Source organism: Colossoma macropomum, unplaced genomic scaffold (assembly GCF_904425465.1).
Source record: "Colossoma macropomum unplaced genomic scaffold, Colossoma_macropomum, whole genome shotgun sequence".
NCBI lineage: Eukaryota > Metazoa > Chordata > Actinopteri > Characiformes > Serrasalmidae > Colossoma > Colossoma macropomum.
In genome coordinates, this window is record NW_023494787.1 from 21,811,957 (window position 1) to 21,836,637 (window position 24,681).

At 41.1% G+C, this 24,681-nt stretch overlaps 1 protein-coding gene across 1 annotated transcript in view; it reads left to right on the plus strand.

Annotated features, from left to right (window-relative positions):
* Positions 1-24,681, plus strand: part of cdk6 (cyclin-dependent kinase 6) — a 39,792-nt gene that overhangs the window by 7,755 nt on the left and 7,356 nt on the right. The window contains exons 3-4 of the mRNA XM_036566433.1: positions 2,076-2,243; positions 20,068-20,177. Coding sequence (XP_036422326.1) covers positions 2,076-2,243; positions 20,068-20,177 — 278 coding nt within the window. The remainder of the gene's footprint in view (positions 1-2,075; positions 2,244-20,067; positions 20,178-24,681) is intronic.

The window sequence follows — 24,681 nt, forward strand, 5'->3', positions numbered from 1 at the left end:
ATATGGCCGTCTCTCATGAATTAGCATGAGAAAGGGGAGTGCCTTCTGGAGGCTCTGTTTTGACTGCTGTTTTTTTTTAGTGTTTTTTTTGGCCTCTTCTCTTTTTCCTTAACTCTCTGTCCGTGTCTTTTTGCGGAAGAGGTGCTGTTGAGGACAGGTGCCTAATTTGGGCTGCTCAGCCTTGGTGTTTCACGTTGATGACGTTGTTGTAGCTGTTTAAGCTTTAATCATTGTTTTAAGTTAGAATAATATTTTCTGATTAAGAAGAGAGAATTAAAGGACCCATGTTCTACATTTTTTATTTTATTCCCTGATGCTGACAGATGTCACAATGCTTTAATTATGTCATTTTACATGGCCATTTTCCAACATCTCTTTATCCCTTTGAATTACATATATGTAAATGAGCTCTGTTCTGATTGGCTGCTTCGTATTTTGCCTCATCCATAAAGCAGTTGGGGCTGAAACATTTCTTACACTTCTTATAACTTCACCATTAATGTGCGGAGATAATCTGCTGTAAGCTGACAAGGTGGATATATGTAAAGGCGTTGGTTCTTTATGACATCACAAAAACAACAGGCTGTTTTTGCAGCTTAGTTTGTGTATATGGACTGTGTGGATCAGGGAGTCAATGGTACATTTTGAAGCAGTGTTTATGTACCAAATCAAGCTCTTTTATTTCAAAAAAGTGAGAAAATGGGGTCTTTTAAGGAAAGCCACAGTAAAGTAACTAAATTGTTTTGCAGAATACAAACAGATATTTGTGTATTGCCATTTCTAGGTTTCATATGATAAAGTTCAATCTGTTGTTCTTTTTAAAGTTTTTTCATTACAAATAAATACACAATAAATACCCAGGTCACCCTTATTAACCCTTTAATGACATGTCCTTGATAGACACAGCACAGCCTGAAGTTAACTCATCTGCGACAACAAAGGACAGCCAAGGAGAGTGTTTGTGTGTTTGTCCTCGGGTCATTATGCTGTAAATGTGTTTTTTTTCCTTTTCTTTTTTGTCGTGCGGAGGAAACGTGGCAATAAGGCTTGAAGCCAATGTGGAGAAACTGATGGGGGGGGGTGATGCCGTTGCGCCAGACTGCCTGTGCCACGGCGGGTTGGTGGGTCCGGTAGGTCATGGCTGGATGGGCATTCAGAAAGGGCCCTTGTTTATGCTGGCTGCCAGGCACACAGGCCTCACTCTCACACACACGTTTCCTGGGCCCTAGCCCCCTTTATACGCATTGTCACAGCCTCCGCCCCTCCCACCCCACCCCCCACGTCCCCTTCCCCAGGCACGGCCAGATCCGCGCCGTTTGCGAATGTTTTCTGCTTGAGTGTGCACCCCATTGTTTCAGTGCTTTTAATCACTCACCAGCTGGTTGGGGAGTGAATGGAGCCGTGGGCCTGGATCCATGTCACTTGTGAGGTCTTGGAGGCAGGTTTCTAGAGGGTTAGCCTGCCACTGCTTGATGCCTCCAATTTGGAGCAATTCATGCAGCAACTGTGCACAAACACCTCTCTCTCTTTTGCTCTCCTTCTTTCTCTTCTGTCAGCCCCCGTTTTTTTTCTTATCTATCACTCAGGCAGCTCCCGGCAGCCTCCATGGCCGTGGCTTTCTTCTACTGTCGTTGTGTAAGTTTCACCAGAGGAAATGGCAGTTAAGCCGTTCTCTCTCTTTTTTTCCTCCTCTCTCTCCTTTTCTCTCCCGAGTCAGTGGCATTAGGGGCTGCTCTCTGCCTGGCCCGCAGACTGAACAAGTGATTGTGGGACAGCTGCGGGAAGTGGAGGCCCAGCAGAACGGGGCCTTAAAGTAAGGAGTCTTTCCGGCTCTGCATTCATGTCAGTTATCAACATCTGCCGCACTCCAGATTTAAAGGGACATGCCTATTTTTTTCCCACTCCCAATCCACAAGATCTCTGATTTTGAACTGATTGCCCTACAGCTCCACATGAAATCCCTGGTCTTCTACATGATATGTCATCACATTTGGTCACTGCTGTTCCTTTAAGCTATTTTGAGGTGTTTGGTCCTGAATTGTTAGGAATAGCCTGAGTTTGTTTGTTTTTTGCAGGATATGATGTACCAGTTGCTGCAGGGTCTGGACTTCCTCCACTCGCACCGCGTGGTTCACCGAGACCTGAAGCCTCAGAACATTCTGGTCACAAGCGGAGGACAGATCAAACTGGCTGATTTTGGCCTGGCACGCATATACAGCTTTCAGATGGCGCTTACTTCAGTGGTGAGTCAGCTTGCACAACTGTTTCTTAACTGCCTATTTTTCTTGGCTATCTCAAACATGTTTAACTATTGTACTGTGTCCCAAAAATAGCAGCTAAAACAGCATATTTGTGATTCCAAAATCATAGCGCATAATTAACGCTTTGTTGTGGCCGATAGTGATGCCAGAACCTAATTTGCAATGGATTTAGTGTAAGATAGTGTAAGGTTAAAACTCTTAGACCGGTGATGGCGCTATGATTGGCTCACCCAAAATGACTGCTCAAGTTTACTTTCAGTATTAAAATCTGATGAATACACAACTAAAAAATGGTAAATAATAAAAAATGCACTCACTGAAATTCCATTTCTCTCATCAACTAATCAAAATCCCAGTTTAACCAGTAGCCATGACTGTGAGGAGTTTGCTAAGCATTGATCTCTCTTGAGCCACCAACACACTCTCTAACACCCAGCTACAGTTTTCAGCTCTCAATCAAGGAGCATCTCATCATGCTGGTATGAAAAAGAGTTTGTCCAGTCCTGCTTTAGCAGTGATGCTCTCAGCATTTTGGAGATAAATATAAGGAGCACCATTCTGTGGATTTGGAACTGGAAGCATACAAACATGGCTTGTTTTAAGCACAAAAGTAGTTGAGCATACTGCATTACCTTAGATAAATTTAGAATTTTAAATCTACAACAAATATGGCGCAATTAATACAGAGGGCATAACCGCCAGCTTATTAAAGTTATTTTCATGATTATTGTTCCTGTGAGCAAAGTAAGAGCCATTATTTCCGAGCTCTGGGTTTTATGTTTCTTGGTTGACTAGCAAGCCTTGGCAAATGCGTTAGCTAGGGTCCATCCAAAACAGCAGTCCTGGCACAGCTACGGAGTTAGACATGACAATGTCTAAACTTGTACTTTATTGTACTTTTTACTATTTGTGTGTTTACTTTATTGTAAAACACACAAATAGGAATATCAGTTACATATCAGTTGTGTTTTATCGTTATGCTGAGTAAACAAATTAATAGTAAGTGTTTACCAATCCAGATTGAGCTCTAAATTTGAATCAGTATGCATCCATCCAAAAATGGAAGCATTGTACCTCTTTTATACAGTGATAGAAAACAAAATAGTGCACCAAAGGCTCCGATTCTACATGCTGATACATTTTACTGTGGCCATTTTACTGTGGCCTACTTTTTATTTGGCAGAAGCTCTAATCCAGAGCCATGTACAAAGGTAAGTGAATGCAACTTTGGGAGTCAGAATATCAAACCACTTACCTCTTGTATGTGGGGTGTTGGTACTATCCTACATGTTATCCATTTCAGTCAGCATAGAAATGCCTATTCATATTGACTATACATGTGGATGTAATTATAGGCTGTAATTCCAATATAGGACCTATGATGATCATTTTCTCATTAGCAAATAATATTAGTAGGCACCCCTACACCTGACTCATCATTTACCACTCTTTGTTAGCAAGATCTCTGATCAGCACCTTTTTGGCTGAGGTCTGCTGTCTGCCTATCTGATCTCTCCCTTAACATCCTGCCTTCCTACATTTCCTACCCATCCCTTGAACATGCACTTCACATCTGTTTCATTAAACCGAGAATGATGGAATGCAGGGAACACTTCGAAAGCGTACGTCTTGAGGGATTTACTAGTTGAATTAATTTCTTTGATGCTCCCCTGGTGAGTTCAGGAGAGTGACATCCATTGAGAGTGAAAAGACCAGTGGGTCCCTCGAGACAGACGTGGACAGCTCCCAGTCAGGAGTGGCCGGCAATGAAAGGCCACCCATCAGCTGCGAGTCCAGAAGCAGGTGCATAACGTGTAAATTGAGACCCACCGCTGTCTGTTTCATGTCTTTGGGCCGCGACAAAGTGGTCTGGGGATGAAATGGATCGTGTGATTGAGTGAGTGAATTCTCTGTCATCCTTTGAAGTCATAGTCTCTTGAAGGAGGCTCTGATGTCAAGAGATAGCATATAGCTACTGAATGGACATTGTATCTTTTCTCCGTTGCACTGACAAAGGGAGATGTTTCTCAAAGGAATGGCAGTCGAGCGGTTTTATATGTGAGTGTTACTACATCTACTGTAAGTTTCTGCTAAACATCATGAATGTATGTAAAGGAAATTTGAATGCATTCAGTATTTGAATGAATTCCCACTTACGGGCACAACCGCAAGGGCACGTCTTAATCCTGTCCTTTTCACAACTTATTCGGTTTGCAAAATTTGAATGACTGCTACAACTTGCTGTTGGTTGCGTGGTTTCAGTGGTTAGGCAGTTGAGCTTCTGTAAGTTCACCTGGGAATCCACCGGAGGCATTAGAAAATCCCTCCTCCACCCTAACCCTCACTCAGTTCTGCTGTGAAAAGAGAGAGAGAGAGAGTGAGGGTGAGTGAGGGTGAGATAAGGACATACATAGGAAGAGAGAGAGAGAAAGACTAAGGGTGAGAGAGGGGAAAAGAGAGAGTGGGTGTGAAAGAGAAAAGTAAGAGAGAGTGAGAGAGAGAGACTTCACGGGTTCTCCAGCTCCCTGATTAATTTTCCTGCGTTTGGAATCCCCCTCATCACCCGCCTTCAGTGTGGCTAAAAAAAACACTTCCTCTCTGTCTCCCGCCAGATAAAGAAATGTCGTTATTGTGTATGCAAAACAGGCACTGAGACTCGTTGTGTGATTTCTTTTGCTTTCACAGATAATAGTTGTTAGCTACCTGCTCGCCAGATGGACAGTAACTGTATCACTGAAACTGTAAACTGTAAACATGCTAAGCAGCCCGGACAGAGTTCAGTCCTGACAGTCTTCTAGAAGAGGCAGAGAAACAGAAGAGGTTTAAAATACACACCACAGCCTATTGTTTAGCACTCAAGATGAATCATTCAATGAAAGCCCTGTTTTTAGCTGTAATGGTTGTCTGATTTACATAAAGAACATGAAGGAATATCCCTTGGGGATTTTGTTGTGACCAGAAAGGGCCATATTTAGTCAGTTTTGCTTTACCAGAAATGTAGTTTATATTGACTATATATAACCAAGAGCTGAGAAAGATCTAAAATGCACACATAAAAGATCTCAAACTGCATGTAATACGCAAGGAAGTATATACTCTATTATAAGTGCTGTCATCAAACCAAGATGGTACAGTCAGAATGGTGAAAAATGATTAGATACTGTGTTGGTTTTGTGTTTATGAAAGAGTAAATTACACTGTCAGTCTCATTTAATGTCATTGTAGTCTAGAACTCGGCTTAGTCTGTATGTGTCCCATACATTTTATATAACTATCATGTTAAATATCAACATGTTCTCTAAGGAAATAACTCCCCAGAACTACCAAGGTCTTTAACCCTTGCTATTACTGTTGTTTTGCATTTAGTTATGTAATGAATTACAGTAGCTCTTGATTAACCCTGTAAGGGGGATTCAAAAAGCGGATATTTTTGTCATTTAATCAGCTCTTCATTAATAATCTGATTTCTCAATGCTGTTATTGCATTTATTTGACACGTAAAGAACACTATCCAACAAAGGTGAAGATTTGCAGATTTGTAGATTTTGTCACAAATTACCCTTTTGAACATGAAAACACACAAATAGGAATATCAGTTACATATCAGTTGTGTTTTATCGTTATGCTGAGTAAACAAATTAATAGTAAGTGTTTACCAATCCAGATTGAGCTCTAAATTTGAATCAATATGCATCCATCCAAAAATGGAAGCATTGTACCTCTTTTATACAGTGATAGAAAACAAAATAGTACACCAAAGGCTCCGATTCTACATGCTGATACATTTTACTGTGGCCAACGCTGGCGGCAGATTGAAACAAGTAAAAGGGGACAGTGCCAAAGTCTCTGGATGTAATGTCAGTGAGATGTTCGGTTTTAACATTCTGTATCATCAGGTTTGAGTCTTCATTTCTGACTTTTTCAGTTTGTTTTCGACAAAACAAGACTGTATAAACAACAATAGCTTGATGTCCAATTGAAACTGCAGTCATTAACTGTGACTTCTAAGGGCTAATAGAGAAAAGAAGGTTTGTTTTGTATGAGCACTACCATTTCGCAGCCCTCTCCTTGCAGTTGCTCATTCTCCCAGCCTGTAGATGGGAGAGAAAGAGGGAGAGAGAGAGAGGCTGAGCAAGTGCAAGCTGGGCAGACCACCCATTGGGTGCTACAGAGGTGAAGATTAGGCTGACCCTACAAATCTCATGGGTCCACTGCATTGTTGATCATTAGAATGTCTCCACTCTCCCGGTGACCATTGTCCGCTTCTGATTGACAGCGCTAAGCCGCTGGGCAAAGGCTCAAAACGGAGCAACGTTTCTTTCTCCTCCTATTGCCTTTTTGGGTACATTAGCTGGCCTTTATCCCGGGTCATGTACAGACAGAAGAGAGGGGAAGTTGCTGTTGTTACTAGGCTACAGCAGCGTGAAGCATTCGGCCTCTCCACGCTGGTGATATTGTACCTAGCGCTGCCTTCCCCTGCTCCACATGCTTTTCCCTCTGAGAACAGAATTAAGTAATGGTAATGCTGTGTAGTGCAGTCTGATTCCGGCTCCCTCCCGGATGCCAGTGAGAGTCAATGTATGGAGGCAGACTGGATTGTCCCATGAAAGCGATTAGGACAGCACTCAAGAAAGCATCATGTGCACCACATTGCTCACGAAATTAGATTGGTGTAACAGGAGGCAAATTCCCTGAATCATTTTATTCCGATGGATTGTTGTAGCATTTTTACAGTTGCTAAAACAAACTAAATAATTGGTGAAGGGCCACTGCTAGTGCAAGATTCTAATCACATGGAAGTTGAACTGTTCTGACACTCTAGCTCATGATGACTCAAGTGAATAAACTAGCAGCATCTGAGGCAATACAATAGATCCGTACAACAGCAGGACCTTCGGACCTTCTTATTTACTAGGTTTCTCTAAAACATATTTACTGGCCTTTCGGAAAAAGTCTTTGCCTCCATCTGAAGATGCTGATCCTTGAAACGTTGTCTGTTTTTGTTGCATTTGGGATGTTGTGCAATTTCAAATGGCTGATGCAGCCCATGTTGTGCTGTGTTAAAAAAGAATCCTCCTTCCAGCAACCATTTTTCTGCATACCGCAAACTCCACAGAAGCCTTTGCTGTGGGTCCTCTGGGCCCTGACGCTTCCTTCCCCTCTTCCAGTGGAATGAATTCCTCATGTTGGCGACACCTAGCAACCATCTCTCCACTCATCCCTCTCTCTCTCTTCTCCGTCTCACAAGCTCTTGGCTTCTGGAAACCAAACAGTCCTGAGTCAGATAGCTTTCAGTGGGATAACAGTGATAAGCGAACATGCAGGAATGTAAGAGTTCATGCAAGGAAATGAAAGAATTACAATGTGGCTTCTTTTATTTAGATGAGCTGTGACATTCTGCATGCTAGTATTCAGATTTTATTCTGAATATGGCAGCATTCTGTTGAAGACATCATTTCTAGAGTCGCTCAAACACCTGATTACAGTTGACAACCAAAACATTGGCTCTTTTCACTTTAGGAATTATACTTTCGTCCTGTTTTACCTGCATTTTTACAGATAAATGGGAATATTAGGTTAGAATTGTTTTTATCTTAATTTAACTTTCCATTCAACCAGGCATTAATTCTTGTTTACAGTGGCAGCCTATTAAGTGCCAAAGGCCACCTCTTGTGCGGAAAGTGACACAGAGATACACTTGACAAAAAACAAGATAGCTAGGAAAATATGCTACAGCACTGTTGGACAACAATAACAATGCAAAGCACTGTAATTACAATATTGCCTTAATAGGAATTAACACTATTTGGACTATTGTGTGCATGAAAGGGTGAAAGCTGCTGAATGAGAGCGGTTTAAAGGATTGGATTCTGAGACCGGAAGTTTTATTTTAGAGCCGATTATTGCCTTAATCTGTGCCCATCATGGCCATGTAAACAAAGTGTCAGGATCTCTACTGTACTAGAAACTGTCATTAGTTTATCAACGTTTTTCCATTCCATCTGTCCTCTTAATGGCTTTCCGGGTTAGAACGGTAAACTCTGGAGAGAGTCTTTAGAGTCATTAGCTTCCAAAGCAGCACCAAACGCAGGCTGCTTTGAATTATAGACACCGGGATATCAGATGAGTAATTGAGATTTGTTCCACCTGCTAACCTTTAGATTTTAAAGTCCCTGAACTGGTAACGAAAGCATGATTTAAATGTCCCTAAATGAGCATGCTATCTGTTTGAACCTTCATGTGTCGGTGGGAGAAGTGAATCATCGTTCTACATCAGTAATCTGTCAGCTACACTCAAGAAATGAGTTTGCTCTCGTCTATGACTGTACTGTGACAGCCATACGGAGCAGACTCAATCCGCCTGTCACAGCATTTCCTATTTGAGCAGCCTGCCCCTGAAACCATAACTGAGTAAAGGGGGATTAAATGGGGAGAATGGGGGATGTTGAGTAAGAACGGAAAGGCAGTGTCATGTCTGTTGGTGGTGGGAACTTAAAAGAGGTAAGCTGGCAGTTAAAGCAATGGTACAATAGCATATGAACATAAATCTGTGGGAGGCCTTGGGGAGAGTGTACATGCAGTAGTTTTCTCTGGTGTGTTTCTCTTGGTCAGGCCTTAGCCTTGCCTTACATCCTGTTTCTTTTTCTGCTGTTTTAGCCATATTCTGTGTTCTTTGTTTTCATCAGCACTCTTATTTTGCACTTAACTCTATCATACCTAACGTCTGACGATTACATGTCAAAGCAAATGTAACAACAGCATTGAGACATAATGTAACAGAGAAAAGTGGATTAAAAGGCAGAAATAGATGCATTTTTGGTCTAGAATCACTTGTAATATTCATAATTTTTATTCAATAAAAACAGCAATCAGAAGTTATGACATGGTAAAAATAGCAACTATTATTAAGTAATAAGCTGTAATTCTGTATTTATGGTACTTTCCTGTCATATTATTACTATGAATAGCAGTCTGATCAACGAGATTTAATCACCGATTTTCAGATATGAAGCATGTTGGATATTGATTTTATTCGTTCTCTATGCTATACAGCTTTCTGAGTTCTTATGGAATCACAGCTCCATTCATCTCATGTCTGAAACCTCTAGAATATTAGCATCACAGTAGAATCATTTTATATAAATTTTTTTTAGCATATTAGGGTTTATATAACTGAAAACAGTGATTCCAAGCTTTTACATACAAACACCTCTGGTATTTTGTGCGAAATGTTCTGGTTTGAATCTTCAGAAGAAGTCTGTTCAGTGCAGACAGTGTGTGAACAGTTGGTGAAAGGCTTGGAGAGGTTGATATGAAACAGGTGAGCAGTAATTCGAGTTTATGAGGCCCCTGTTGTTACACCTGGAATAATAGGTGAGGCAATGTCTTGTACAAATTGTTTTTGTTAAACAGTTCACAGCCTAGAACACAAGTAATGGAACACAAGTGGTTGCCATTAATAACTCCATCTTGTACTTTTGTGTTTTCCAAGAAAGTGGAAAGAGGGAATCCATGGAGTTGAGTTACTGCTCCAAAACCTTTCTCCCATAAAGGTTTTCAGTGAAACCTTATAGTGCACTGAAAGTGTGAATTTACTTCATTTAAAGGCAAACTACATTTAAGAATATAGGAATAAAATATATTGCAACACAATTTTGTTGATGTAAAACATTTTGTTGAAATGATGCACACTTAGCAATAGAACACGAAAAGGAGTGTTTTATGTCAAATAACGTCACAGCTGTGATTCAATTGCAAGCCTGAGCCGAAAGCGAGTACCATACATCATCACAGCCCTGATACTATGCGATAACACAAGACCTTGAGTTTTCTGTTGGTATTTTTTACAATAGTTCTGCAAAATAAATTAAAAATAGGAAAGGAAGTCCTGACCATTGTATCAAATGTGCTTTTTTAATTAGCAGTTGAGCCAAAAAAGTAGCATCCTTTTGCATTATGAATAGAGCCATTAAACTGCCACAGTATCAGATTCAGCTCAGCTTTATCAATATTTGCCAGGTTAACCTTAATGTCCTTTTGTTTCAGTCTGTAAGGAATGTCACAGCCGTCTCATTTGTCACGTTGTATTCTGTACATTTCTGGCAAATTCCAAATTTAGTTCCTGTCCGCAGTCACAGTTACCGAAAATCTTCTTTATGGATGACGACATGTTCAGAATTTGATGCGGTCCTGTCGTCACGCTCTTTTTTAGAATCTGACCAGATGAGCCGCAGGTCAGATATGATCTCATAGATGTTATCTAATGGATCAGTTTTCTCGTTTTAACATATACTACAGTAGAAATTTAGCAACAGTTAGCTGCAATGTAAAGAGGGTCGTTATTTAGCAACCAGTGCTCAGCAGAATGATACAGTGCTGTTATCTCAAATAACAGCCAGGCTAGAACACTTCTCCACCAATCAGACTGTGTCGTTGGAACCAACTGTTGTATGAATTAAATTAAGCATTCAGTGCATTCCTTTCAGTGCATTCTCCATTCCACAAATGTGATGCACATAAAGCATGCTCTAGGTTTTATCAAAAGCATCATTTTGGAAGAGTTTTGCTTCTTACCAAACTATCAGAGTGCAGGCATTATAAAAGAATCAAAACTGAAGTGAGATTTGTAGCAGGGTCTTATGGTGAGGTAAGAGCAGCCTGGGCTTTGCCAGACAATGTGCTTCCACTCTGGACAGACACAGAGGCAGCAAGCATGGCTGGGAAAAAAAAGGAAAACATGGCACGCAGGAGAGCACGTGCGACACACTCTGGGAATGTTTAGATATCTCCCCCGGTATTCCAAAAAGGAAGAAGAAGGAAGGAAAAAACGACCCCACGTGCTCTAACTGCAGCAGAGAGAGAGAAAAAAAGAGGGAGGGTTGCTCTGAAACTGTAACAGACACATGAACAGAGGCGCAGCATGATGCACGGCAAGCTTCTTATTTGGTATTTCCTGCGTGACCCTCGCCGCTGGCCATCCACACAGGAGAGGTGTGCCCTTGCCCTCAGACCCCATCTGTATTAATTGTTAAAAGCTATTGGCTGCAGGCCAGACTGGGAGGAAGACTGTTTTGGGGGTGCGGGGCGAGGGCATCTGGATATTAAAGCTTCGCCTGTACCAGAAAAAAAAAAATTACAGCATATATCAGGAATTTTCCAACTAATGATGTGCGGATGTGGTAGCACAGGGGAAAGAGAGGCTGACTGTGCTCTCTTTGTTCGCTCAGAGAGGGCCCCATACAGCATTCCTGTAAGCTCTGCATACTTTGGCAGCAGTTGTAGAGCTAAACTGTATACAGTTTACACGCTCCGCTCACTTGTGACTTCATATATCTTTCTCTGCTCTTGGCTGGGCTTGACAGTATTGTTGCCATTGTAAATGGGCTTTTAAAAGAGCAGGGAAAAACCCCTTGAATGACTCTAGGGCTTGACAATAATGGTGTTTACAGCCCGTTTGACTGCGAGGCGAAGAATAGCTCATCTAGAGACAAAACATGGCAGGAGGGGAGGCGGTAGGTCGATCCATCCTCATGGATCTGCTGAGTGACCATTGTGCATGTACAGTAAACGGTGATGCAATCCAAAGTATTGCTCATGAGGATGCTAATAGTTATGACGTATGCAGCACTGACCCATCAAGGCTAAGGTCAAAGGACAATAGTATGATTCCCAAAACAGATTGTAGATAATGTTTCAGCAGGTTTCACTTAGTTTAAAACCCGAGTGAGTTTACGAATATTTTTATTTTACCTAAATGTCTGAAGGTCACATAGAAGAGCGAGACATATTCCGGGGACATTGATTTTCCTTCTTCAGAGTGGGTTGATGTGAAATTCTCTATTTTAGAGAAACTTACTGACTCATTTATTCATTATTCCCAGGGGTGGTGATAGGAACCAGATGTCTGAAGTTTATCGCTGCTAAAAGCTACATCACAAAGAGTTTTTACACAAAATGGTTACAAATACACCGTCTGCTGTCTGAGACATTGTTTTATGACAGTTTTGAGGTAAAGCTTTGGGATGAAACTTGTGTTTTAAAAGCCGTTCATGGAGGACGGGTGCATGCAGCATGTTGTAAGGCAAAATTGTTCCCAAAGAAAACTTTTTTTTTAGTTTACCACAAGTGGTGGTTTTGGATAGTAACTGAGATGACTATTTTTGTAGACATCATGACCCCTGATTCTTATCACCACCACTGTAAAGAAATCCTGGTAAGGTTATCTACAGTGAACCATTTCACACTCAAAACATTTGGAATGACTGTTTACTTCTCCTGCGATGGACTGGCGACCTGTCCAGGGTGTATCCTGCCTTCCGCCCAATGACAGCTGGGATAGGCTCCAGCGTCCCACCTCATGGATGATGTGTGTGTGTGTGTGTGTGTGTTTACATCTCAGCAGCTGAATTATTCACACAATTTGCAAAATTACTGGAATTCCCCTTTAAAAATACACAGTCTTGTTGCTGGGGCTGTACCCTGCTGTGTCGCACTACAGTAGACTTCACTGTAAGTCCTTTTTGTAGCTGTTTTTTTGTACTTGTTAAGGCGCAGTTGACCATTTGTAAAATAATGACTGACACACCTCTCGACCAGTCAGAATAATCTATAAGTGCTTCCAAGGTAAAACTCCAGTAAAATTCCTCAGGAAAAACCCTGTGTGAGAATGACTGGCTATGTGATAAGTCAGGATTGCAATGTGAGAAGTAAAAGGAGTTACTGAGGAACATTTAAGTCAAATGCACACTACCCTGATCGTCTGGAGGGTGGTGTTGTTTTTATTGCATTCCTAAAGCTCTAAAAGTTTTGGATGTGGAAGACCACACTTACAGTTTAATCCCAAAACTAGTAATATGCAGACTTGTGCTGGCTCTAAGATAAGCTTAACCTTATCTAGATTACTGGCTATACTTTATCTAGATTACTGTATACGCTAATACACATTTTAATATGATATCTGACGATAAATAATGTTGCAGAACAATGTTAAGATCAGCTAGCTTAATTAACTGCTAACTTAACAAGCTAACGTAGCTGCTGACGGTTAGCTAGAAGAATTAGCCAAATTAAACAGGCTTGTGGTTCGCATTTGTGTTTAAAACATTCTGTGTAAAGAAATTTGCACTTGTACACGTCATCATTTGTATTGTTTCTTTAAGGTTTGCTAAAAGTCCTTGTGAACAAAATGACGAGTCCTCCTCAGGATTTAAGTTTCTTCTGACTAGCTTCAGTGTTAGCTTTATTATTAACTTTAGCTTATCTGAACGGGCAGCTTTCTTAGCCCAAACCTCCTCCTTCTAAGACAACCTGCCACTGTGGCTAAAAGAGTTGCCCGGTTCCATTGTTTCCAGAATGATTTTTTATATTTAAATTGGCCTGAATTCATGTATTGTTAATTCTGTACCCCGAGTTACTAAAGTGAGCCTTAAACAAAAGCACATCAATGTAGCCTTTCTAAAAGTACCAGTATGTCCTTTTTTGGGGTACCACTACTGCAAAAAGCCATTAAAAAACCACAGCTTGCAATTCTTCCTGTCATTACATTAATGTATTTTTCATTCTTTCCCATCTTTCTCAAAATTCTTTTCCAGTCTCTACTCAAAGTTGCTTTGGGTACTTGAGGCAAATTTTCTATACTACAGAACTTGGTTGCAAATGATTTGCAATAAATATCACAGTGTGCTGACTTCAGCAGTGCACCAGGCTGAGCGAGGGGCTTGTCAGCATGGGCTAATGATATCACAGATCAGATGTATTATTAACTGAATGAGAGGTCGTCACTGGAGGCTCATTTTTCCCCAAAGAGCTTTGTCCTCCGCCAAGTTAGTAGACTTGTCCCTTTAAAAGTGTCCAGGGGCGGCCTGAAAGAATGCGGACGAAGGTCTTGTGTTGAAGGGGCCTTTCATCCTTCGCTTCCTTTGAGAGAGAGAATGTAAACACAGGCTCCCGGCCAAACCCATCGGCCGGCCTTATTCTTAATCATGTTGTCTCTATTGTTTTAAATCCAGTGTGTTTGGGGGGTGGGGGGTCCGAGACTGGTGGGGGGGGGGTTGGGTATGTTGGCTGAAATAGAGTGGGTGAAGCACAGGGTGGTACAGTCCAGTGACTGTGCTTGGATGTGCTTGGGCAGCGTTGCTTAGAAGAGCTTGCAAAGCTGCTGTTTCCCCTCGTGCTGAGTGGGCCCGTGCTGTCTCACCAGATAGGAATGCACAGAATGCTGTCCTATAATCTGAAGGCTGCCAGGATCGCTTTATCTGACCCTTCTGTTAGCAGCCAATGCCACACAAAGCACTGGCCTGAGAGAGAGAGAGAGAGAGAGAGAGAGAGAGAGAAAAAGAGAATGAGAGAGAGAGATTATAAGCTAGAAGAAAAAGTCAATTTATTGGGCAATTAAACTTATATACTATAAATTTGTCCTACATAGATAGACAGCACAGAAATTAATTAATGCAAATTAATATGAAGCAAAGCCACAAGGAATATAATAAAATAAACATTTTGAGCCATCACTGTCTGGGTTATGGGTGTAAAATAAGTCTATGCAAATCAGCATTGTCTTAAGGATCGATGTGGTTATTCAGATACATATGAATATCCAAATTCTAGAGCTGCATTCTAGAGCTGACATACAGTATGTATTGTATGGCCTATATCCTACATTTTTCTTGTGTTTGTATGGTTTTACGTAAAATCATAATATGGTTTTACATAACCATTTTCCAATCCCTTAGAATTAAACAGGCTGTTTTTGTTACTATGCGTTTAAGACTGACATATGTAAATAAGCTATGTTCTGACTGGCTGTTCTGTATTGTGTCTCATTTAAAAAGCACTTCAGACTGAAACACTCATTATAACGTAAGTGTGAATGGGTGGAGTTCAACAAAAACAGTCCATTCAAAATGGCCTGTTTTTGCTGTTTAGTTTACATATATGAACCATATAGATTGGGGAGTGAATGGTATGATTTGAAACTTTAACAATCATTATATACTATATCAAACCCATTATATATAAAAAAAAAGTCCCATGATATGGACCCTGTCACAAACAAGCAGCTGATATCAGTACTCAAAGTAAATGTAATGGCAACATCTATCAGAGTTATATATATCAAAATATCAAAATATTAAGATGTCAGAGTTGTTTAGTATAAGCCTGTGAGTTATTGTTCTGTAAGACAGCTGGTTTCAGCTGCCACATATGCTTAAAACACTAAAATAGACCATCAAATCAACTGGACGATTACCTCTTATGCTAGCTGCATGCAGTAAATGACCGTTAAACCTTCTGTGTTTTTGTTGTTTTTTTCCTCATCCCTAATAAGCAGGCGCACAGTTGAGGTACAAACCCACTTTCAAAAAAGTTAGGACAGTAGGTAAAATGCAAATAAAATCAGAAAGCAGTATTTTGTAAATCTACTTTGACCTGTATTTGAACAAAAGACAATATATGTACTGGTTAATTATATCAGCTTCATTGTTTTTTTTATAAATACACACTCTTGATGATTGCAACACATTCCAAAAAGTTAGGATGGGGCAGTTTAAGACTAGGAACATTTCACAATGTTCAAAAAACATTGAACAGGTGATGCAATCATGCTTGGACATAAAAAGACCATCTAGAAAATGCTGAATCCTTTATGAGCAAGGATTGAGGCTCACCACTTGGCCAAAAATGCATCAGCATTCTAAAAATCACAGTTTAAAAATGTTTCTCAACCGGGGATTACAAGGATTTTAGGTATTTCATCCTCTACAGTGCATAATATCTTCAAAAGATTTTGGGAATCCAGAGATCTCTGTACATAAAGTAAAAGGCCAAAAACCATGAATGAATGCCAGTGACTGTCAATCCCTCAAACGTCACTGCATTAAAAACCGCCATGTTTCTGTGATATCACCACATGGACAAATGGGCTGTGTGATCAGAGTGTTTGGGCAATAGACCAGCCTGTCTGTAGTCCAGAACTGTCTCCTGTTGAAAACGTCTTATTTAGCTTGAAATATGACAAAAAGGGTCTGTACAGTTAAACAGCGGAAGACAGCAGAGGATAAAAGAAGAATGAAAAAAAATTCTGCTTTCAAAACTGGATCATTTTGTACCTTCAGCCCCTAAATGATAATTAAGTGAATGGTGATGTAACTTTTTGGTGCATGTTGCAGACATCAAATTGCAGACAATAAAAGTGTATATATTTATAAAAAACAATGTTCTTATGGTAAAACATAAAATATTGTGTTTTTGTATCATTTTCAGGTTAATAGAAGTCAAACATAATTTGCTACTCACTGACTTTGTTTTTGGAATTTTCTCAACTTTTTAGGAACTGGGTTGTGCATATAAACATATAACATAAAGGTTTTAACAATTTTAATGAGAAAGCTTTTTTGACTGAGGCCCTGAGGCTTAGCTGGCCTGACTAGTAGTTCTGAGCCTGGCTTGTTTGTACTGTAATGAAAATAGGGAAAACAAACAAGCAGGCATGAACTAGTGAGGCATGCGAGGGGAAGGCGTTTCATCACCTCGACCAGACACCCGCTTCATTTCATTCAGTGCAATCACTGAGACGCTGTTTGAGTTAGTTCTGCGTGCACTCTGAGGTAAACAGAATGATATGCCGTTTGACAGAGGAACCCTGCTCTGGGTGCATGACACGTGACAAAGTTGTGACAGTTTCACTGCCAAGTGACAAAGTGAAAAGAATTGTGACTGAAAATGCTTAGCTTAACATGTTGATGCCTTGTGAGATATAATGTGGTGCAAAGCCTTTTTTATGCTGGCTGGCTCACTATGTTTCAAAAAATGTATTGCAAATACTATTCAGCCATAATAGCTCTCTACGTAACATGTCACACAGTCTTTGAATCATTGCACGCTTCTGTTTCTTCTCTTTCTCAAAGATTGAACAACCACACCTGCGTAACTGTTGTCTTCACCTTTGAGAATTTTCTGCAGAGCAAAACCATTTGTAAATGAAAGAGCTGTGTGAGAGCATGCGTGTGTTAATAGAAGGCCACACCACAAACACAGTGTTGAGAAAAGCGGATATACTTCAGCTGTGGTTCTTCCTAGAAGTCGTGCTGCATCTCCCCCCAAAATGTTGCTCATATAGTAAGCTTTAGGTAACATCATACTGTTTTGTTATTGCCCAGAAAACAACCTTTGTCTGATTTTAAACTGACACTGATAGAATCTGGTTGCGATATAGTTGATCAGTTGTTCACTTCTGAACTGCTTAGAGTGGAATATCTGACCATTTACTCAGACTAACCTTAGTAACCTTTTTATCATCTTTACCAAAGCACCCAAGTCTCCCTGTTGAATGCGCACCCTTGTATGAAATGAGTCAGTGTTAGGCTTGAGCTGTATGTCATGTTAATTAGGAACTGTACTGCACCAATGGTCATAACAAGCACTATCTGAATGAATGTCTGATTTTGAATGATAAGCGAGAGGGAGAGTTGGTGGGGGGGCTATTTTAGAATGAATCATGTGCCTCAGCTGAGGCCACATGACAACGAAAGACCAAAATGTTTCATCCTTTTGAGTTCATTTTGACTTCCTCTCTAGTTCCCCTTAATCAGGAAGACTAAGATGAGAAAGTGTCAACATAGCACATGCTGTCCGCCACTAAAAATAACTTCTTTTGCACTTGAAAAACGTGAGCTTAATTTAATTCCATTGACACTGGTCTTGCACCGCGACCTTGAAACATGAGCAGTGAGTCAAGTTGTGAAAACTTTTGGTCAACGAGTGGGGGACTACAGTACTTGACTAAGATTATCAAGGCAGTTCATAGTTGTCGCCTCCTGTTGTCAAAACGTCAACCCTTATATCATCATATTGTACTTTTCTTGTATTTAATATTTTTGCAATAACGTCCATAATGATTGTATGTACTACAAACAGTCATAATTCATTTTACATGGCCATTTTCAGCCTCTCTTTTTTCCTTAGAAATAAGTTAACTAGATAAATAAAATTAAGTTAGATAAACTTAAAGTTGTTTTTCTTACTGTGCCTTTAAGACTGATATATGTAAATGACCTCTGTTCTGATTGGCTACCCTGTATTGTACCTCATTCATTAAACAGCATGGGCTGAAATTGGATGAACTGGATGTCTGGATCCTTTGAAAGGCTGCAGTGATGCATTTGCTTCCTGACAGCCAGGAACAGCACAATGTTTCATAATTTCCCTCTACAACTTTTACTCCAGTTCCGCTGCTACAGACTGTGCAGTAACAACACTCTATATCACTTGAACATGAATGGGTGGTCATAAGAAAACATGTTCATTGTTGTGACATCACAGTTATGAAAAAAGGGATTTCTTGCATCGTACTTTCTGTGTATGGACTGAATTGTATGTTTGAAACAAAATTTACAAGTAAATCAGCTTAAAATTACGTTCAATTTTCTGTGCAATCCTTCTTCCTTGGCTGTCTAACACTTCATTTTGTAATATACTTTGCCATTGAATCAATTCTTCTCACTTCGCAACACAATGCATTACTCTAGTTAGTGTCTAATCAGCAGCGTGTGGTTTGTCCGCCATTCGTAGCTTATTTCCCACACCAACGCTCATTAAGGATGACGCTCTCTCAGTGCTGCGTCTTTGGCCATGTGCCAGTGTGCCTTGCATTTTACGATACGCGCTCCCTGATATATGCCCCAGGCTTTGCTTACAAACACAAGGACGGCTGATTTGGCTGATAAGCTGGAGGGTTTCTGGGCCCAGAGCCCACGGGGAGGACAGCATGCCGGAGAGGGAAAGCACCTGGAAGCTGTCCACTTTCTGGAGCAGGGTCACTGAGTTTCGTCTGGAGGCTCTCCCTACTGTAGCTGTTAACAGTGCGCCTCTGCTGTGCACCCAGTCTGCTGTGGATCCTGCAGGCCTCTAGCCGGGCCTTTCAGGAGCTGGACAGATCTGAGGCCAGTCTGCAAAAGCAGGTGTCACTGAGTTTAAGGAGTTGACATGGTTTCAAAGTGGTAATTTGGCAAAAAATTACATTCACACAATTTTTCATTTACCAGCCAAAGCTTGTAGTTTCTGACACTAAATGACATTCTGTTATCTGTTAAATGGACAAACGTCAAGGATCCCAGTTTTTTTTTCATTTTTATTTTTCTACACCATTGGACCACAGCTGCTGCCCTTTACATGCCCCTTAAACACATATGCAAGTCTATTAGAGATTACTCAACATGTTTTGAGGTAAGTGTGTAATGATTTAGGCATGCAGGTTCAGTGCAAAGCTATAGAAGCAAGCTTTGGACACAAACATGTCATGGCTCATTGAGAACATTAGGGGTAAGGGGAAAATTGAGTACATTTAATTTTTTGTCTTTGACAAACTGTCACTTTAAGAGGACTGCAAGGCTCTGGAAGATTCTGTAGTGAGAAAAGGCAGGGATCAGATTTAGAGTTTGAATGGCTTGCTTGTTGGTAAGCCATTGAAGGCCAAAGGCCCTGGGTTCCATAGAGGCACATGGAGACCATGGGAGAGGTCCCCAATGGCCTGCTGTGGAAATTTTGTGCGATCTTGGTATACCAAAACGGGAATGTGGAGGCTTGTTTTGCCAGATGTGATTTCAAACCTTACGTAACTCGGACGCAGGGGCACAGAAACATTTTTGTATCCCCTAGTTTAGAAAAACTTGAATTCCATGAGCCATTAGAATCTTTGCCCGCTAATAAAGACGAGCACAGAATTGTTCTCAAATATATCACTCATACACGCATGTCCTTCATGTTAACTTCAACATATGTTTCATTGGTCTGTTTTCGTGTGTTTCAGGTGGTCACATTATGGTATCGAGCTCCAGAAGTGCTTCTGCAGTCCAGTTACGCCACCCCAGTGGATCTGTGGAGTGTGGGATGCATCTTTGCTGAGATGTTCAGGAGAAGGTGAGACTTCATGCATTCCACATTACCCAATGTTGCAACTGTCACTGATTTGATTGAGATTAAGCATTACAGTTATGACTCTCAAAGGGTGTTGTGTTCATTGAGTATAAAGAACAAGTCAAGCCTGGGCAACCTGATTACCCAGTTGTGCCCCCATCACTGGTAGTTTCACACAGCTTTTAGGTCACTTTCTTGTGTTTGCTTGAAAAAGACACAAAAGCAGGCATTCAGTCTTGCACTTTTGGCCAAAGGTCAAAGTGATAGTTTGATGAAAATTCACAATGCACAATTTTCCCTTGACTTCAAATGTATTCATTCACCTTCTTTAGTCAGTAAGCTCAAACAGCATTGCTTGTTTGGTCTATGATACTGTGTGGCATACAGTTATCTATAAAATAGACAAAAGTATAGATAAAATTCATATTTCAAGATGGCTGCTACTATATTTAGCTATGTGCTGCTACTGTATTTAGCTATGTGCTGTACTTTTGTCCATTTGCACAGTCAGCGTGAGCTAATCTGAGCTTCGAAACACTCAGTAGAGAGTCTAAATATCATTGCCTCTTAGTTCATAGATTAGCCTCAAATGTAAACACCGTTAGTCCCTGTAAAAGTCACTGTAAAAGCCTTTGTCAGTGTTACTACAGTCTTAAGCACTTGCAGTGGATACTGTGCATTTCTGACTGAAGACCTGAAGTGGACCTTTTCACTCGGGAGTTCAGTGACATTTATCAAGCTTATTTTGAAGGATTTGGGTCAGACTGTGTTCGCAGAGCAACACAATACAAGCTGTCGCAGGCATTTTTATTAGTTACTGTTCCTCCAGTGTTTCACAATGTGTGGCGAGCACACGAAATGTAGAAAGAGCTTTTTAAATGCCCTTTCTTTCATTGTGACCACATTTTTGCAGTCAGTTGGGGTTGTTAAACAGTTGGGGAAATGCTCTTACTGTTTGCTGTGGTTGCAGAAAGCATCTGAGGACTCCGAGTGCCATGTTCCTCTATGGTGGCTGCAACAAAGCTGTCTGTACTTCTGCTCAGATGACTCAGAAACATTTGTAATGGCTGTCAGATCGGTGCATTACTTTCAGCATGTCTTGTGAAGTATGGAAAATATGTGCTATTGGTACGTGGATATTCATTATGAGTATATTTGTGATCTGCATAGTTGCTCAGTGTTGTCTAAGATGAGCAGTTATTCATGCAAAGAAAAGGGTGCTGGAAAGCAAACTCAGTCTGCAATCTTGATTTCCTTCCCCTAACCACCACCAGTAAGACATGTCCCTACTGTATAACGGTAGGAAGACCCCAGGTGGGTTTCAAGCGATAATAAAAAACTGTGTGTTTGTGCATGTGTAGTGTAACTAATATACACACAGGCTAAGTGTTGATGCACGTGTGTTTCCTACCCGTCAGAAGCACAGTTGATGGCTGGCTGATTGTCCCTCATTGTGCGGAGGAGGATGTGTGGGCTGATGTCTTCCTCTCCACACTTGCAGAGGGCGAGTGTGTGATAGGATGAGGAGGGAGAGGTGTATGTGATGGGGAGCACAGATCCACTCACACACATCCTGTGTTTCACATCCTAACAGGCCCACCTGTCTGTTTGCTCATGCGGACCTCCATCCGGCATCCGCTCGTGAGCTTAAAGTGAAAAAAACAAAATATCCCATTAAAAAAGTGAGAGTCAAATTCTTTTACTGCTTCTCTGATGTACTTACTGTATACTATGGCAAAATAGTTCCCAGTCCTCATGCTGGAGAACCCCTGCACTGCACCGTTTGGTGTCGACACACCTGATCCAACTAATTAGCTAATTAGCAAGCCCTTCCTAAGCTGAAGTGTGCTAGAGCAGGCAAAACACTAGTCTTGCAAGCCAGAGAGTCTGATTGGTTTTGTCATCAGTGTGATTACCTTCCACCTGCTTTAACAGGAAAGGGACATTTGACTAACATGCAAAATGACCAAACAAAGTGGTTTACAGTGGCTAAACTGCGATGAGGAAACGCTGCACCAGCTTTGAATAAAATCTTAAATAACTTTTAAAGATGGAATACTGTGAACTTTCAATCCAGCGATGATATCTTACTCAGAAAGGGTCATTATTGTCATTGTTTACTGAGCAAGCAACTACTTGCTACTGGTGACTAGCAAGCAGTTAGCTAAATAAACTTCAGAATGATTAAAAAAAACATTGCACAGAATTGCAAACACATGGAACCAGGCCACTGTTCGCACTGCAAAAAATGATATTCTAAAAATGTCTAATATTTTTCATTTCAAAACCACTGAAACAAGAAAAATCGTCTGCCAACAGAATACGACTATTTCCCTAGATAGATTTTTAAAATAAGTAAAATACATCCGAAAATAAGTTGAAAAAACGTTATAACATTGTTACAGCAATCTCAAAGTGGGAAATATTAGATAGATTGACTAGGTTTAAGATGGTGTCACTTGCTAATATATCATTTTTACAGTGCATACAGTTTCTCAGAGTAGAAGTGCTGATCAAGACCTTAGATCTTAGATTAGCAGTCCTTCTCTGAGATGATTGCAATCGCCTAGCATATACATAGCATATGCATAGTTGGATCACCTGAGGCTAAGACTAGTAAAACTTTAAAGGGAAAGGGTTCTCCGGAACCAGGGTTGACCACTGCTGTAGAAAGATTTCATTCCTGAAAGTAAGTTAACAGCGTTGGCCAGATGAGACAGGAGGTCAGCACTGGACCTGGCTGGAGTGGAGAGGACCTGTAGTGTGAGTTAGGTCATCATTTTGTGTGATGTGAGGTGCTGTAGGGTTCAGGCTGTGTCTGTGTCTGTCTCTCTTTCTTTCTCTCTCTCTCTCTCTGACACAATGCCCTGTAAAAAGCCACTGTGCTGGGCTCCTGGCCCACCTCCAAGAGTGCCTGAGGGCGGAAGGGAGGTGCTTTGATCCCTGCTAACAGTGCGCCTCCTTTTCTCTCTCTCCTGGAGGTGATTAAGAATACGTTTTAAAAGGCCACCTGTTGCAGATTAAAAGGCACCTGGGAGCAGCATTTCCAAGGCTTCCACTCTGATCTGTGTGAAGAGCACCACACCATCAGAGCCAAGCCAGTAATGGAGGTTTAAGATTCACCTGAGAATGATAAAGACATGGCACACCTGAGTTAGCAGCTCACTGTGCATGGGTATTGAAGAAGCTGCTATTGAAAATTCAATTCATAGAGCCTTCAGGAATGATCTGTTGTGTAGACCAAAGAGTCTGCTAACCACAGCTCATTGTGTGTTGCATTTTCCTGTGCTTTCAGTTTTCCAAAAAGTTTAGGTCTCATATTCCAGCTTTGCATCTCATCTTGGGCAGATTGATTTCATCTTGGGCAGATTGATGATTTCAGAAGAAGGCACCGTTAAGACTAAGTGGGAATTCTACCTCTATGCAAGTCTGTATCTGCATCTCTCAGATGGTGGAGCGATTAGTCATCGTGTTTATGAATGACGTGTTTATGAAAGTGTTGTTGACATTCCACCGATCCGAAGGTCGAACATGTTATGTTGGCACAGTGTGCATAAGAAGGCATGCACATCCGTGTTTACTTTCTCACAATGCATGCATATGTATGTATGTGTTAGTGTGCTCTTCAAATAGAAACGCTCTCCTCTCCCTCTGGTTCTCGCATACACGCATACACATACAGACACTCAAGCATTCCAGAGGCTATCAGAGTGGAATGTGGATGGAGGGACTGGCACTTGGAGTGTGACTCAGCTGCGTGTGCTGGCCTGGCTGTGCCCACTCACTCAGGAAGCCTGCCTGCTGCATAATATCAGCCTTGTGCAAAAAGCCCCGACTTCAGTCAGACTAACAAGTAGCCCAAGGGCAAAGAGAGAATGCAGCTCTAGAGACTTTCAGCCATACTTGTTTTGGCATGACATAGCTTCAGGGTTTTTTTCTGCTGTTAGAAAATAGAACTGGTTTTGTCCGTTTTGCCCAGTTTGACTGTAAAAGCTTTGAAGGTTTCGCATTTCAAACCCACGGATTTCTCTCTCTATGGCGAATGAATGGCGTGCGGTGTCGCACATCTCAAATGACAGATGGTTTGAAAAGGAGACAGAATGAGTTATTCATTTTGGTTTTCACTTCTGACTTGTAAAGAATGTTTAGCATACTGTGACATGAAGACTGTTCTGCTCAAAATACAGACTTATGGCTGACAGGCGGTAAGACTTTTTGACAGGATAATTGCTCAGTTTCGGAAGCGGTGGGCAAAGCGCAACGTATGTGTGTTTGAGACTCATCTACAAAGTCTGAAAGAGCTTTGTGACGTGACGGAAGGCAGTTTATGAGCTGATGGGGTAAGACAAGAGGGAGCACAGAGGGAGCACAGAGGGAGCACGTGCTCCCAGCTGCCTCTTTGTCTCTACAGTTGAGAGTCAGTTGAGTTCCGCGCGGCTGTAGTATAAGGGGCCTTGTGCTCTGTTTTGCTGCAGGAGAGTGACCTCTGATGGTGATAGAGTGCGTT